Source organism: Marmota monax, unplaced genomic scaffold (genome assembly GCF_021218885.2).
Source record: "Marmota monax isolate L192 unplaced genomic scaffold, Marmota_monax_Labrador192_F-V1.1 WCK01_AAM20220418_F8-fsc00125, whole genome shotgun sequence".
In the NCBI taxonomy this organism is placed as follows: Eukaryota; Metazoa; Chordata; class Mammalia; order Rodentia; family Sciuridae; genus Marmota; species Marmota monax.
In genome coordinates this window covers 13,971,941-13,985,786 of record NW_026695235.1, presented here as the reverse complement: position 1 = coordinate 13,985,786, position 13,846 = coordinate 13,971,941, and the positions used below count along the sequence as shown (strand labels likewise).

At 47.8% G+C, this 13,846-nt stretch overlaps 1 protein-coding gene across 8 annotated transcripts in view; it reads right to left on the bottom strand.

Annotated features, from left to right (window-relative positions):
- Dip2a (disco interacting protein 2 homolog A) overlaps positions 1–13,846 on the bottom strand; it is a 93,176-nt gene that overhangs the window by 66,475 nt on the left and 12,855 nt on the right. For all 8 annotated transcript variants that reach the window (XR_006850557.2, XR_009226250.1, XM_046438832.2 and 5 more), the window contains exons 2-3: positions 6,728–6,799; positions 2,619–2,735 (exon numbers count right to left, since the gene is read on the bottom strand). Coding sequence is in view for 6 of the 8 variants with exons in the window: in XM_046438832.2 (XP_046294788.1) it covers positions 2,619–2,735; positions 6,728–6,799 (189 nt within the window). In the remaining 2 variants the exon portion in view is untranslated. The remainder of the gene's footprint in view (positions 1–2,618; positions 2,736–6,727; positions 6,800–13,846) is intronic.

Here is a 13,846-nt window from a genome sequence, read left to right as displayed (position 1 = left end):
GGCAACTATCAAGAATACAAGTAACAATAAATGTGGTGAGGATGTGGGGAAAATGGTTCACTCATACATTGCTGTTGGCACTGCAAATTGGTGCAACCACTCTGGAAAGCAGTATGGAGATTCCTCAGAAAACTTGGAATGGAACCACCATTTGACCCAGTTATCCCCCTCCTCGGTACATACCCAAAGGACTTAAAATCAGCACACTGCAGTGACACAACCACATCAATGTTCACAGCAGCTCAATTCACAATAGCTAAGCTACGGAACCAACCAGGTGCCCTTCAACAGATGAATGGATAAAGAACACGTGGCACATATACACAATGGAATATTACTCAACCATAAAGAAGAATGAAATCATGGCATTTGCCAGTAAATGATGGAACTGGAGACAATCATGCTAAGTGAAATAAGCCAGTCCTCAAAAACCAAAGGCCGACTGTTCTCTCTGACGTGCAGCTGCCAACACGTAATAAGGGGTGGGGCAGGGAAGAATAGAAGTTCATTGGATTAGACAAAGGGGAATGAAGGGAAGGAAGGAGGGATGGGAATAGGAAAGACAGAGGAATGAACTGGACGTAACTTTCCTATGTCACATATGGATAAATGACCAGTGTGACTCCACATCACTTTCAACCACAAGAATGGGGAGTTATGCTCTATACATGTATGATATGTCAAAATACATTCTATTATCATGTATATCTAAAAAAGAACAAATTTTTAAAAATTAAATAAAAATAAAATTTCTATGAGAAAAAAAACGAGAGAGACCTTGAGTCAGGCAAAGATTTCTTAGGAAGAACAAAAGTACTATGCACTGGGAGAAGTGGAACCTTAGGTCTCTTCAAAACCAACAGCACTTTAAGAAAATGCAGAGTCAACTAACCGCAGACTGGGAAAGGATCGCAAGTCCCACTGACGATAAAGGAGGAGGACAAAGCTCATGAGGGCAACGCGGAGGGCTGGGGTGAGGAAAGGGGGTGCAGGACCACGGTGCGGCTCCCAGCATAGGAGGCGTGTGGCTACGTGTGGACACCTGCACCCGGCTCGTGAGCTGCAGGGTGCGGCCACCTAAGGACTCACTGCAGGGGTTCACCTTTGTCACACTGGGAGTGTTAGATATTCCTGACATGACCACTTCTTGCTGGCCATGGTGGCACATGCCTGTTAATTCCAGCTACTCAGGCAGCTGAGGCAGGAGGAGCAGAAGTTCAAACCAGCCTAGGCAACTTGGCAAGACCCTGTCTCAAAATAAATCTTGAAAAATATGTATGTGTATAAAGGACTGGTATGTAGCTCAGTAGTAGAACATCCTCTATCATCTTTTTTTTTTTTTTTTTTTTTAACTTCCAGTGCTGATAATTGAACCCAGGGCACTCTACTGAGCTACATCCCAGCCCTTTATATTTTTATTTTATTTTGAGAGAGGGTCTTCCTGTATTGCCCAAACCGGCCTCAGACTCAATCCAGCCTCAGCTGCCCGAGGCTGAACCTGGCTGGAAAACACTTACAAAAAGAGCTTCATCATTTATAAAAGAGATACAATGACAATATGAAAACATGGCTGAGCAGGTAGAGTGCTCAAAAGTGATTGACATGTAATGTACAATTAAAAACATGAATGTTTCTCAGTGAATCTTCTGATAATCCAAGTAAAATACTAAAGGCAAATTTATTCATAAAAGCACTGCCAAACAGTGGCAGAAATCTAATTAAAAGAGAATCTCCAAAATTAGCAAAGGAGCGTGAGCATGTCTGCCTCTGGTAGTGCTACTCTGGAAGTGCTGGACTCTGGACGTCCCCGGGAAAGCCAGCACAAGTCAGGAGGCCAGGCTGCTGCTACCCAAAAGCAGGACTTGGTTCCTGAGCAGTATGACGATGTAAATCGTTGCTCCACATTTTTACTGGTGCACTGTAGTGGCACATAATGGTGGGATCTGCTGCTACAGATGCTTACATGCCCACAATGTAACAATATAATCTGGCTGATATCCCCCCCAGTATTTCCCCTCCCTCCCTCCCTCCCCCCTTTCCTCTATTGATGTCCCTTCAATTTTCATGAGACCAATCTCACCCCTTTCTTTCCCTTTTTCCTCTCTAGCTTCCACCTGTGGAAGAAAACATAGGACATTTGACCATCTGAGTTTGGCTTATCTCGTTTAACATAATGTTCTCAAATTCCATAAATTTTCCCACAAATGACATCATTTCATTTTTCTCTCTGACTGAATAAAACTCCATGTGTATAAGCCACATTTTCTTTATCCATTTATCCGTCAATGGACACCAGGCTGGTTCCATAATCTGGCTGTTGTGAACTGTGCTGCTAGAAACATGGGTGTGCAGTTGTCAGTGCAGCGAGAGGACTTGAATTCTTCAGGGTCAATGCGAGGAGTGGTACAGCTGGGTCACAGGGTGGTCCTCTTCCTGGTCTTTGAGGAGACTTCATACTGCTTTCCATAGTGGTTGGACTAATTAACCATCTCACCAATGGTGTGAAAGTGGAAAACAACTTCTTTTAACAGACATTCTGGCAAAGGAACGCTAACCAAAAGCCAGGGTGGTCAGAGTGCAGGTCCTGCCTGCCCACCCACTTCCCAGCTGTGACCTACCTGAGCGGAAACGTTCATCCCTGGAGGTGGTGGGCCGAGACCTCTGTGGCTGGAGTGCAGCAGTGGTCAGTGAAGGCCCAGGGACTCTGTTCTCTGATTGCAGACATGGGTCTACCCCTAAAACACAATTTTTGGAAATATCTTGTATAAACAATTTGCTTTTTCAGTTATGAAAGAAATTCCACTTGAAACAGCAAGTATTTGTTACACATGGCCAGCCCCCCTCCCCCCCCCCCCACACACACACACGCGTGGTGCTCAACCTGGTGTGGTATTTGATCAAAAAGAGCTGCTGACCTGGGATCAGAGTATGATGCAGTGCTCACTAGGACATTCATACTACCTCTCCCCTCCCCACCGGGCCAGGCCCCACCTCCCACTCTCCATCTGCAAGGGTGACAGTGACAACTCTCAGGCACCTGGACAGCACAGCACCAGCAGCTCAGGGCAGATGCATGGGCCTTGGGTCTCTCAGGCAGCAGTTTATCTACAGAGTGGCCCTGAAAAGCCCACCCCTGCAAGTGACTCTCCTAAATGTGCAAGACTTATGTCCCTTGTTCTCAGAGCACTGTCCATGGTATCAGAAAATCCCAGGTGAGAAACAGCCACCCACCACCAGGGGCCCAGCAGCCCTTAGCTACAAACAGAGAAAGTGGAACAGAGGAGGAAGAACAACAGAGCAGCACTGCCAGGAGAGGTACCCAGGGACGCAAGGCCAGTGCATGGGCCTAGCCTGCCACTTAACAGGGCCTCCGGCCTGTGGCTCCCACAGCCGGGCTCTGCACAACAGCAGGAAACAGGCCACCCTCTCCACATGCCTCACCAGCCCTGACCACAGCCACTGAGGGCGGTGAGCAGGGTACAGGTGCACAGGATCACCCTCCGTCTCATTGCTGCTTGAGTCCTGATGGTGGGTGTGACACTTGTTAACAGAGCAAAGCAAAACCAATAGTTGGGATTCAACAAAAATAATGTGTTCAACCTCAGGCCTCTCTTCCAAAATGTCTCATTAACTGACCAGCAGCATCCCGGCCCCCATGGCTCTTGACTACACTTTGACAAGACACAGAGTCTGCCCCTACTCAAACCTGGTCAGCAGCCACTGTGACAAGCAGGGTGGCAGAAGCAATGTCATGTGACTTCCAAAGCTGGTCATGGGAAGCAACACAGCCCTACCTGGCTCCACCAGGATTCCTGAAGTCCAGCACAGGGAGCCACATGCTGAGGAGCCATGCAGGAGTCTGTGGGCCCAACAGCCTTGCGGGGAGGCCAGTCTCATGCTCCCACTCTGGCTGGGCAGGTGGAGTGAGCACTCTCCGAGGTGACTGAGGCAGACCAGAGGCTGTAGAGGGGCTGCTCAAACACCAGCTATGGTGTTACATTGGAAATCATGCCAAGCTCCTCAGAGTCCGAGCACACGCGTGTCTACATGTGTGTTCATACATACATCAACAGCACAGAGCAGGACTCGTGCTGTGAACAGGGCGGGCTCTGGGACGATGGAGGGACCCAACGTAAAGTACAGACGTTGGACACCCTGGTGCTTATACTCCCAAACACAGCACTTCCAGCCTCCAGGATAGACTCATGTGTTTAAAAACATACAAACAAAACCCACTCTGAAACTACAGGATCAAAGAGAAGACCTGTTTTTAATTTTCACGGCCATCAAGAGGTCATCTGTCACAGTGACTTGCACTCCCACAGCGAGGTCTGAAAGTGCATTTCCCCTTGTCTTTGACAGCACCAGGCACCATAAGAGGTAAGATGTCTGGCCATTTGATGAGAGAGAGATGGCTCCCTTCAATCTGCATGCATGTCCATGTCCACGTCCACTTACGTACGAGGTGGACAAATCTTCATGTTCATTGCCTCCATTTCCTCCACTTTGAATGTCCATTCACTTTAATTGGCTGATGAGTCCTTCAGAAGGAAAGTGCACCCCCTGGCCTAGCACTCATCCCCAGCCCTTGGAAATGAGATATTTTTCAAACTTCAAAAGAGAAATACTGTTTGGAAGTTTGCTGGGGCCCCTTCGGCTGTGGCTCTCAACACTTCAGAAGGAAAGTGCACCCCCCTGGCCTAGCACTCATCCCCAGCCCTTTACTCTCCTCCTCCAGGCCTCCAGCCTTGCCTGCAAAGACAACCCCACTTGAAGGCTACTCTCACATACTCCTGGTGTTTGCAACTTTCATGGTTAAGAACGTTCAGAGCTTTGATTTTCTGAAGTCCATGCTCACTGATGGTGTTCTCCAGGGCAGGCCAACCACTGAGTAACCTTTGCTGGCACCCATGCACACACTGCAGACCTCTCGTGCACCCAGCCACTGTCCCCACCTGAGGTTACTAGGAAGGTTAGTGTCTCCAAAATCAGGCCTTCCTCACTAGCATTGTTTCAGAAATTGTACTGGCTACTCTCAGAACTCTTCTTTCTCCTTCTACAGATTATTGCTTCCAATTCCAACTTTAAGAAAAACACCATCCACTGATATTCAGACTGAACAGCAATATGCTCACACATTGATTTGGAAACTATCAGTTTAACAATACTGTTTTTCCACTAGAAAACTTTCATGTTTCTTCATATGATAGGATCTTGGTTATTTCTTCAAAATAGATTTTATAATTCTTTTTTTTAAAATATTTTCTTAGTTATATATAGATACAATATCTTTATTTTATTTATGTTTTAATGTGGTGCTAAGGATCAAACCCAGTGCCTTACATGTGCTAGGTAAGTGCTCTACCACTGAGCCACAACCCCAGGCCTAGATTTTATGATTCTAATGTAAATTTATTATTTCTTGCAAATCTATTAATAAGTATAAGACAATTTATTTTGTTGGGAATGAGATACTTTTCAAACTTCAAAAGAGAAATACTGTTTGAGAAAAGCCATTGATTCTTGCATGTCTGCAGCCTTTGTACCTATGAAACTGAAAACTCTAATAATAAGCAGTCACCTGGGTTTCCGAGTTATAAAATAGTCACCTACAAAGGGACAGCAGCCTTCTGCTCCACTGCTGTGGTCACCAAAGCAGCGTGGAGGGAGTGAGCTCTGCGAGTGTGTGTTCACCCCCAGGGTGGGAGCAGCAGGCCACGTGTGCAATCAGTGTGTATCTGCTGAGTTTTGGCAAACAGGCTTTAAGAGGTTTCAAAGTTTCCTTCAATTCCAATTTGACTCTGTTTGGGTTTTTTTGCATGAATACATATGTGGCATTTAAAGAGTCCCCTCACCACTCTTTTTGTTGATGTATTATAAAATATATCGTTCTGCATGATGCTCTGTGCCGGTCCTCACAGTCATCTGCCATGACCATCTCTCATTCTGCAGCCTGTCTTCTTCGTCTCTTGAGGGAGACACTGTCCATTTTAACATAGTCCAACTCTTCCACCTTCCCCCTTCTGGCTGCTGCTAGGGAGCGCCTGTGACATCAGAAGCCCCTCCACCTCCAGCAGCGACGACCTCCTCTAAGGCCTTCCACAGGCGGCACGGTATCTGAATCTGGCACTGGGCCTCACACATTTACACTGACCTGTGTGTCCAGTGTCGTACTTCACACAGGGACAGGCAGCTGTGTGGGCACCCAGCTGGGAGGCCACCTCTCCCATGGGCCAGGTCTGCAGCGTGAGCACCAGCATCTGGGCTGCCCCTGCCCACCACTGCAAAGTCCCACAGTGACCACAGCTTTACAACAGCTGTCCACATCTGGCAGGCAAACCCTCCTATGCTGTCCTTTTTGGAGCATATTTTAGAACCCTTCACCTACACGTGGATATGAATTTTGGAATTAGCCTGTGAAGTGCCACACAAAAGAAAACTCTTGAAATGTCAATGTAGCGTGGGAAGATGGTTTTATGACGTCCGCCCAGCACGAGTGAGAAAACTGTGCCTGGCCATCCCCAGGTAACAGCAAGTCCTACCTGGAAGGAGATCTGACCACATCAGGGCTGCCAATCACAGTCTGGGCCTCTGGATCCCACTATCTAATGTCAAACACATTACTTTTCCAGTCCTTTATAAAATATGTTTATATCCAAATCCAGTTTTCAAGCCAAGCTTAGTGAGCAGTATAATGCTGTAAAACGCCTATTGGTAGAGACCCTACCTTGGATGAGTGGAATGTAGCGAGCCAGGAGCTTGGCCCTTTTCTTCTCATACCCTTTTTGAGTGATGTCACCTAAAACAACAAGGGAAAAGATAATTACATTTCTTCTACACCTTAAAATTTTTTTACTAAAAATTAACATATAATTGAAAAACTGGACACCATGTTAGCATCTTCCAAGTGGGAGGGTGGCTCGGTCCACAGGTGGATCACTCAGCCAAAGGAGCAACACTGGTGGCACGCACAGCCACATGGACAGGCCTTGTGCTCAAAGGCTGCACACCAGCTACTCCACGCACATGGCCCTGGAAGGCCAAACCACAAGACTGGAGTAGACAGGGCTGCCAGTGCTCAGAGGGGGGAAGGACTTCATCAGAGGACAGGACAGCTGGGTGGTGGAATTGTCCTACAGCCCAACTGTGGTGGTGGTTACACAATTGTATGCATTTGTCAAAAACTCAGAACCATAAGCCAGAAAGGGCAAATTTTATTATAGGTAAACAATACTTGAATTTTTAAAAATTGTGAACAGCATCCCCTGGGAGCTAGTCAAAAATGCAGACTGGGGCCATACCCCAAACCGACAGCATCCCCTAAGACAATCACCAAACTCCTTACATAATTTTCGTGAATGTTCCAGTTTTAGAAGAATCAGAAAAAGGGGCCCACAGGACACGGACCTCCCCCGCCCAGGCCAAGCAGTGTCCCTGGGTGAGAGCCTGGGAAAAAGGACTGATGCTCCAATAAATTCCCACAGAGCAGAATAGGCTGAGAGCACATTAAGCCACCCAAGAGTGAGAGAGGTAACAGGTCTTCAAGGAAACCCAGTTTGTTTGTTTGTGGTGCTGGGGATCCAAACCAGGGCCTCATACATGTGAGGCGACACCCCAGCCCATGGGAACACTCTTGATCTAAGCTGCTATTTGGTTCCTACACAAAACTAGAAATGCTAACAGTGGATCTTCAATGTTTTTCTGTAGACTTTCTTTAGGCCAAAAATGCATATTATAACAAATTTACAACCAGCTTTAAGTACAACTGCATATTAGTACCACCTCCACTGCTACTATTCTTCAAATTTTTAGTGTTTGGTAAGCATTCCTCCACTTGCTTCCATCTACCGTCCCTCCCTAGATAACACGAGCAGTGAGGGTAGTCAGAAGACAGGGGCTGCTGTCATTCACTGAGTGCTTACCCAAGTATTTCCTTCAGATGAATTCTTGAATTTACCTTGACTATAGGGTTTGATTGCCCATATCTAAGTTGAGCCTCATTGGGAACTCTGGGTGCACATTAATATGCAGAAGAGGAGCCTGAGGCCATGGAAAGCCAGGACTGCGGCACAGCCCAGCAGCTGCTCAGGTTCAGGCTGGGCTGCCACACGCCCTTCCCACTAGGCAGCCCACCCTCCTCCAGAGCCCACTGAGGACAGCAGCCCACACAGCTGGGCCCTCCCCACAGCTCTCCTGTGTCTCCACTCTCCCTTGATGCACACCAAAAACGTTTAAGGCTCTTGGTTAATGCAGACAGGGATTCTGTTGGCTCAATACTATAAGAAAGGATAACAGAAAGATATACACATGGTTCTTTAAAATAGCCACAGTCGACATGCTCAAGAACTTAAACAAAAAACATTACCGAGATAAACTGAGGAAGACCTAAGGAAATGCACAGATATGCCACTTTCATGAATCTGAAAACTCAAAACTGCAAGGACACCATTTCTCTACCAAAGGATCTTCAATCAGTCCAATCAAAAGTCTTACAGGTTTTATTCATGAAAACGGACAAGCTATTCTGAAGTCTATGTGGAAACAGAGAGCCAAGGTTAGCTGCATCAAGCTTGAAGACATAAAAAAGGACAAACTTGCTGTCTATTTATGCAGTGGACTGATAAGCTACAGTTGAAATGGCAGCTGAGGAGACAGGAGGTGGGGGCAGATCCTGTCCCCAGCAGAGGGGAACTGCAGCTCCCTAAACCCAGGTCCTGGACGCACAAGGACAAAAATGAAGACTTCTCTCACTTCATTCACATAATTCAGCTCCAGATGGTCCAGAGAACAACAGCGCCTCTTAAAAAAAAACACACAGGAAGTGTCCTCCTGTCCTGGGGCAGGGAACCTCTTAAACAGGAGGCCCAGGCACCAACCTCACAGAAGGTGAAGACAGTAATTCAGAGCCTAAGGAGGAAGCAGAATAGTGAGAGAGATGCCTCCTTCTGCAGGACTGTGCAGACCAGGCGTGGGGGCTGGTGACCTTCCTGCTTATCTTAAGGGAAATCTATCCTCTCACAGTTCCAAGGTTCAGAAGTCTGAATTAAGTCTCACAGCAGGCCTAGCCTGGCTCAGTGCTCCAGGATAAACCACCCTGGGCTGCTCTGCTCTGGGGCTGCTGGCCTTCCTCCCGTGGCTTGCCAGTCCACTTACCTGCACACTCACAGGACCCTCTGCCTCCTTACCAAGCACACTGTGACAACACAAAGGATCTACCAGGAAATCTCAAGCAAGATCCCTAATCACAATCTGTAAAAATCCCTTCTAGAAATAAGGCAGCACTGATTCCAGTTTCCAGGGATGAGGACTTGCTACTTTTGTGGCCACCACTGTGAACACTGCAGTGGACAAACAATCTCTCTCTCACACACTCACAGTAGTTAAGGTGCCTGTGTTTCCTCAATCTGCCGCAGGTCAATGACTGTGGACTCAGCCTGGCCATTCTTTCCCAGTGACTTATATCATCTTGGTGCAGAGCAAAGCTACAAGTGCCACCTGGGGGCCAGGACCAGTTCTCCCAGGGAAGACCCCCATGCTGACCACTTCACACCAGTGATGGCCTCTGGGGGTCAATAGTGGCTCTCACAGTTCCTGCCCGTAGTGCTGCCTGCCTCTGTGCCTCCAGGACACCAGTGCCCACAAGGCCCATCAGTGATGCTGGGGCCTACTTGAAACTGCCCTTTCTCTATTTGTTTACAAAACAGTCCCAGCTACACAGGAGGCCGAGACAGGAGGATCAGTGAGCCCAGAGTCAGGGGCCCACAGGAGCAACACAGCAAGACCTCATCTCAAGCAAAACAAAAACACCCCTGGGGGAATACACCACAGTGGTCAGACAATGCCAGTGTCAGTCAGTCAGAATGGGCCAGAGCTAGTGTATCAACACAATCTGACCTTAAGAACATGTGTCCATAAGGCTTTAGACATGCAGACAGCACAACAGATTGTTTAAGCACATGTGGGAATTGGGGAGAAGCTGGGCAGGGAGGAGATGGAATCCGAAAGCTGTGCTTCAACTCTGTAACGGTCCTCTAAAAACAGATCTGAGCTGGGCGCAGTGATGCACACCTGTAATCCCAGCAGCTCGGGAGGCTGGCAAGTTCGAAGGCCAACCTCAGTAACTTAGGAAAACCCGCTCTCAAAATACAAATAAAATGGGCTAGAGATGTGGCTCAGTGGTTAAGCACCCCTGGTTTCAATCTCTAGTACCAAAAAAAAAAAAAAGAAAGAAAGAAAGAAAAAAGATCTGAAATTCATGTGGCAAAATCTTAATTTTTTTGAAAAGTTAGGTGGTAGATACATGGGTTTGTATACCATACACTTCATAAGTTTTCTGTATGTTTGAAATAGCTCACAATTAGAAGATAATTAAATATGAACCAGTCATTCATGTCCAACAGCTTCTGTTCCCCTTTCTCTCTCTTTAGTGCTGGGGGTTGAACCCAGAGCTTCACCCATGCTAAGGGCATGCTCTGCCACGGAGCCACATCCCCAGCCCAAAAGTTTCTAACATTCCGGGGTCAAGCTGACTTCCGTGGGCAGCTGGACTGCATCTTCTAAGGACCAGCAGCACCTGCTCAATGTGAAGGTTTGCAGTATTTCCTACAGTACTCATGAACTCATGTAAATTAACCCATTTAACTGGAGAAAGACCCTGAATGTGCACTTGGAACGTAAAGGCAGACAGAGAGTAGTGTCACAAAGAAGAGTAAACGGGGTTTTTCCATAAAATCACGGCTTTTCCCTGACAAGGCAGTTGTCAATTACACAGCTATGTTGTACACAGCTCCCTTTTAAAAGAGCAGGCATTAATGGAAAAATGGTTTTCAACATTGAGTAGCAAGCTGAAGTCACACTACAGCATCATCCTCCTGGACATTCCTCATCAGAACCTAGATACCTGGGCTGGGCATGGAGCTCAGTGGTAGAACACAGACCAGACGTGTACAAGGCCCTGGTTCAATTCCACAGTGTGCGCACGCGCACACACAAAACCCATTCCTAGAACTTGGGCCACTCCTGATACTGAAGGGCTCACATCACCCACTCTGACGTTCCCCAACCTGTTAGTGGCAGCGCTCATTCTAGTGAACACCTCAGAGGACTAAGAGCAGAAGAGCTGCCCACGAAGTAGCCTGTCCTGTGTGCCTGGTGGTACCTTCCAACAGGTGTCTGTCCTCAAGCCAGGAAAACCCCCACCCTGCTACCCACAATTCCACCCTAGGCTGAGCCCACTGGTTCTCTCTGCTGGCCAGACCGCACTCATGCTTAGGCCTGCCATTCTGACTTCCCAGGATCTAGGCTGCTGTCAGTTTATTTATTTACAGATTTTAAAAATCTCTTCAATCATTCAGTGAGATTTGGAGGACAGTCACCTTTACTGATGGGTGGTCAGAGAAATGACCAGGAAGCTCAAACTCCACAAATGTCTCCTCCTCCCAAAGCCCTCCCCGGCCTCAGCGCACAAGAGCCAGGCTGCACCCTGCCCCGTGTGGGTATGGCTTCCTGAGGTTCCTGATGCCTCCTAGCATGACTCAGTTCTTCCAAGGGGGAAGCTTGCATTCCGATGACTTCCACATCCCCCTCTAGCCAGCTTTCCAGGCACCTCTGCATCTCAGAGATGGGGCATACCTTCCTGGTGCTCTGTCTCTCTGGTGGCAGAAGCCCCACCTCCCAGTCACTCTTTCGGAAGCTCCAGGCACACAAACCCTGCTGGCTCCACTGTGAACACCTATCCACCCCAGTGGCTCAGCACTGTACAGTTGCAACACATTCTTTAAACCAACTCTTCTGTTCCCGTTCTAGACCCTTCAATCTACCTTTCAGATGCTACCAAAATAACCTTTGTCAATCAGTGACAGAAGCCCAGACAAAGGTTATAAAGTAAGAACAAAGGACAGGCTGCTAGTGTAGATTAATCTAGGCTCAAAAGGAAATAAAATGCTAATACCCTCAGGACCCTTCCCCCTCCTCCACACCTGTAGTCAAAGCTATCTGCCTCTGGGAACTGTTCCTCCAACAAGCACTTGTTAGTGAAGTACCTCCTGGGTGGCTCCCTACCCGCCCTTCTGGGCAGGTAAAGAGAGGTTCCCCTGGAAGGCTCCTTTCTCACGTTTTGACACTGTAGGCAAGATAAGAGAAGGGGGCATAAGAAAGGATAAAAAGGGTAGGACAGCCCACTCTTAGGGCACCAGCTCCTCTATAGAGGAGTTCCTCCCACCCCTTTCTGTTCTATCCTTTAAACAAAACTTTTTGCTCTAGCCTCAGCATTGCTCAGGTGTTCAACCTCTGACATGGGGGAAACAGAACCCAGACCCTGATTTTCAACACAGGCTTCTAACACGGGTATCATCTCTGGTCTAATAATAATAATTATTATTATTATTAAAATATTATTAATATTATAATAATGTTATTAATATTGAAATAATAAAATTATTATTATTATTATTTTGAGGCAGGGTCTCACTAAGTTGCCCAGGTTTTACTGAACTTGGAATCCTCCTGCCTCTGCCTCTCAAAGAGCTGGGATTATAGGCATGTGCTACCACCCCCAGCAATTAGGAATATTTTAATTATTGCTTAATACCTTAATTAAAAAAGAAAAAAAAAAGAACTGCTGGCTCCATTATATAAGAAGACCTGTTTAGAATAGCTGTCCTGGTGGCCCCTTGAGGACACAACAGACGGGCCACCTGTTTGGCAACACTCCTGAATTCTGGATGTGAGCACTGTATCCTGCACCCCCACATACCCTGATGGCAAGAGTGGGGACTGAAACAAGCAGGGGAGGAACTTGATGGCAGCGCTCTTCCTCCTGGGGGCTTCCAGCACAGCACACACTCTGTCAACGCTGTCCAACAGAGTGGCCACTAGCCAGGGTGAATATTTACATTTTAATTAGTTATGAGTAAATTAAACTGAACACGCAGTTCCCAACACCACTAGCCCTGCATGCAGTTCATGAAACAGAGTTCCACTTGCACTCATCTGCTGCACAGGATGACACACCGGGTGCTCAGGCAGCACAGCAAAGAACTAGTTCTGGAGACAGCGAGACCTGGCCAAGGCCTGCTCGTTCCTGGCAGGAGTCTCTCCTCAGCTTGTTGACAGCAGCCTGCTCACATGGCCTCACGCAGCCTATCCTCTGGGCACGCACTTCCTGGCATGTCTTCTTCTTCTCCTGAGGATGCCGGTCCTACTGGATCAGGGTCCCCAGCCCATCTAACCTTCACCACCTCCCACAGTCCCCATCCTAGAGGTACAAGGGTGTCCTTGGAGTTTCAGGCCCTCTCAAGGCATGAACAGTTAACAGGGCCTAAAGAAGAAACAGGCCTTCCACTCCTTCCCTATTGCTAATGAATACAGAGCCCAAGGGCACTGTGCCCCCACCTCTGAGCTGGAGAACCAGGACACCCTAAGAACAGAGGCCATTTACTCCCCTTGTGTAAGGAGCACTCTTAGAAGTAAGTACCCAGACAGCACGAGCTGACAGCTAACTTGGACACCTGCCGCCTTATCCTTCTACCCCTTCTACAAGTAGCAGAAGGTAGCTGGCCGTAAGGATGACAGTGAGGTCATGCAGATTGTGAAGGAGGCTATGAAAGCCCTCATAGAAGCACAGCTCCCCAGACAGAGGCACTCAGGGGGGCGCAGACTCCCTGGGGCCTGCTACCATCACAGAAGCACTCTCCCCCAACAAAGCCAAGCGGTACTGTCCTTGCAACCCATCAGAAGGGAAGAGGCACTCAGGGAGGTAACTGCAGACTCTCCCAGGAATGGTCCTTGCTGCTCTGCTGTCACTGTGAGACCCAACCCACTGCCACCCTGGCTGCAGCTACCTTCA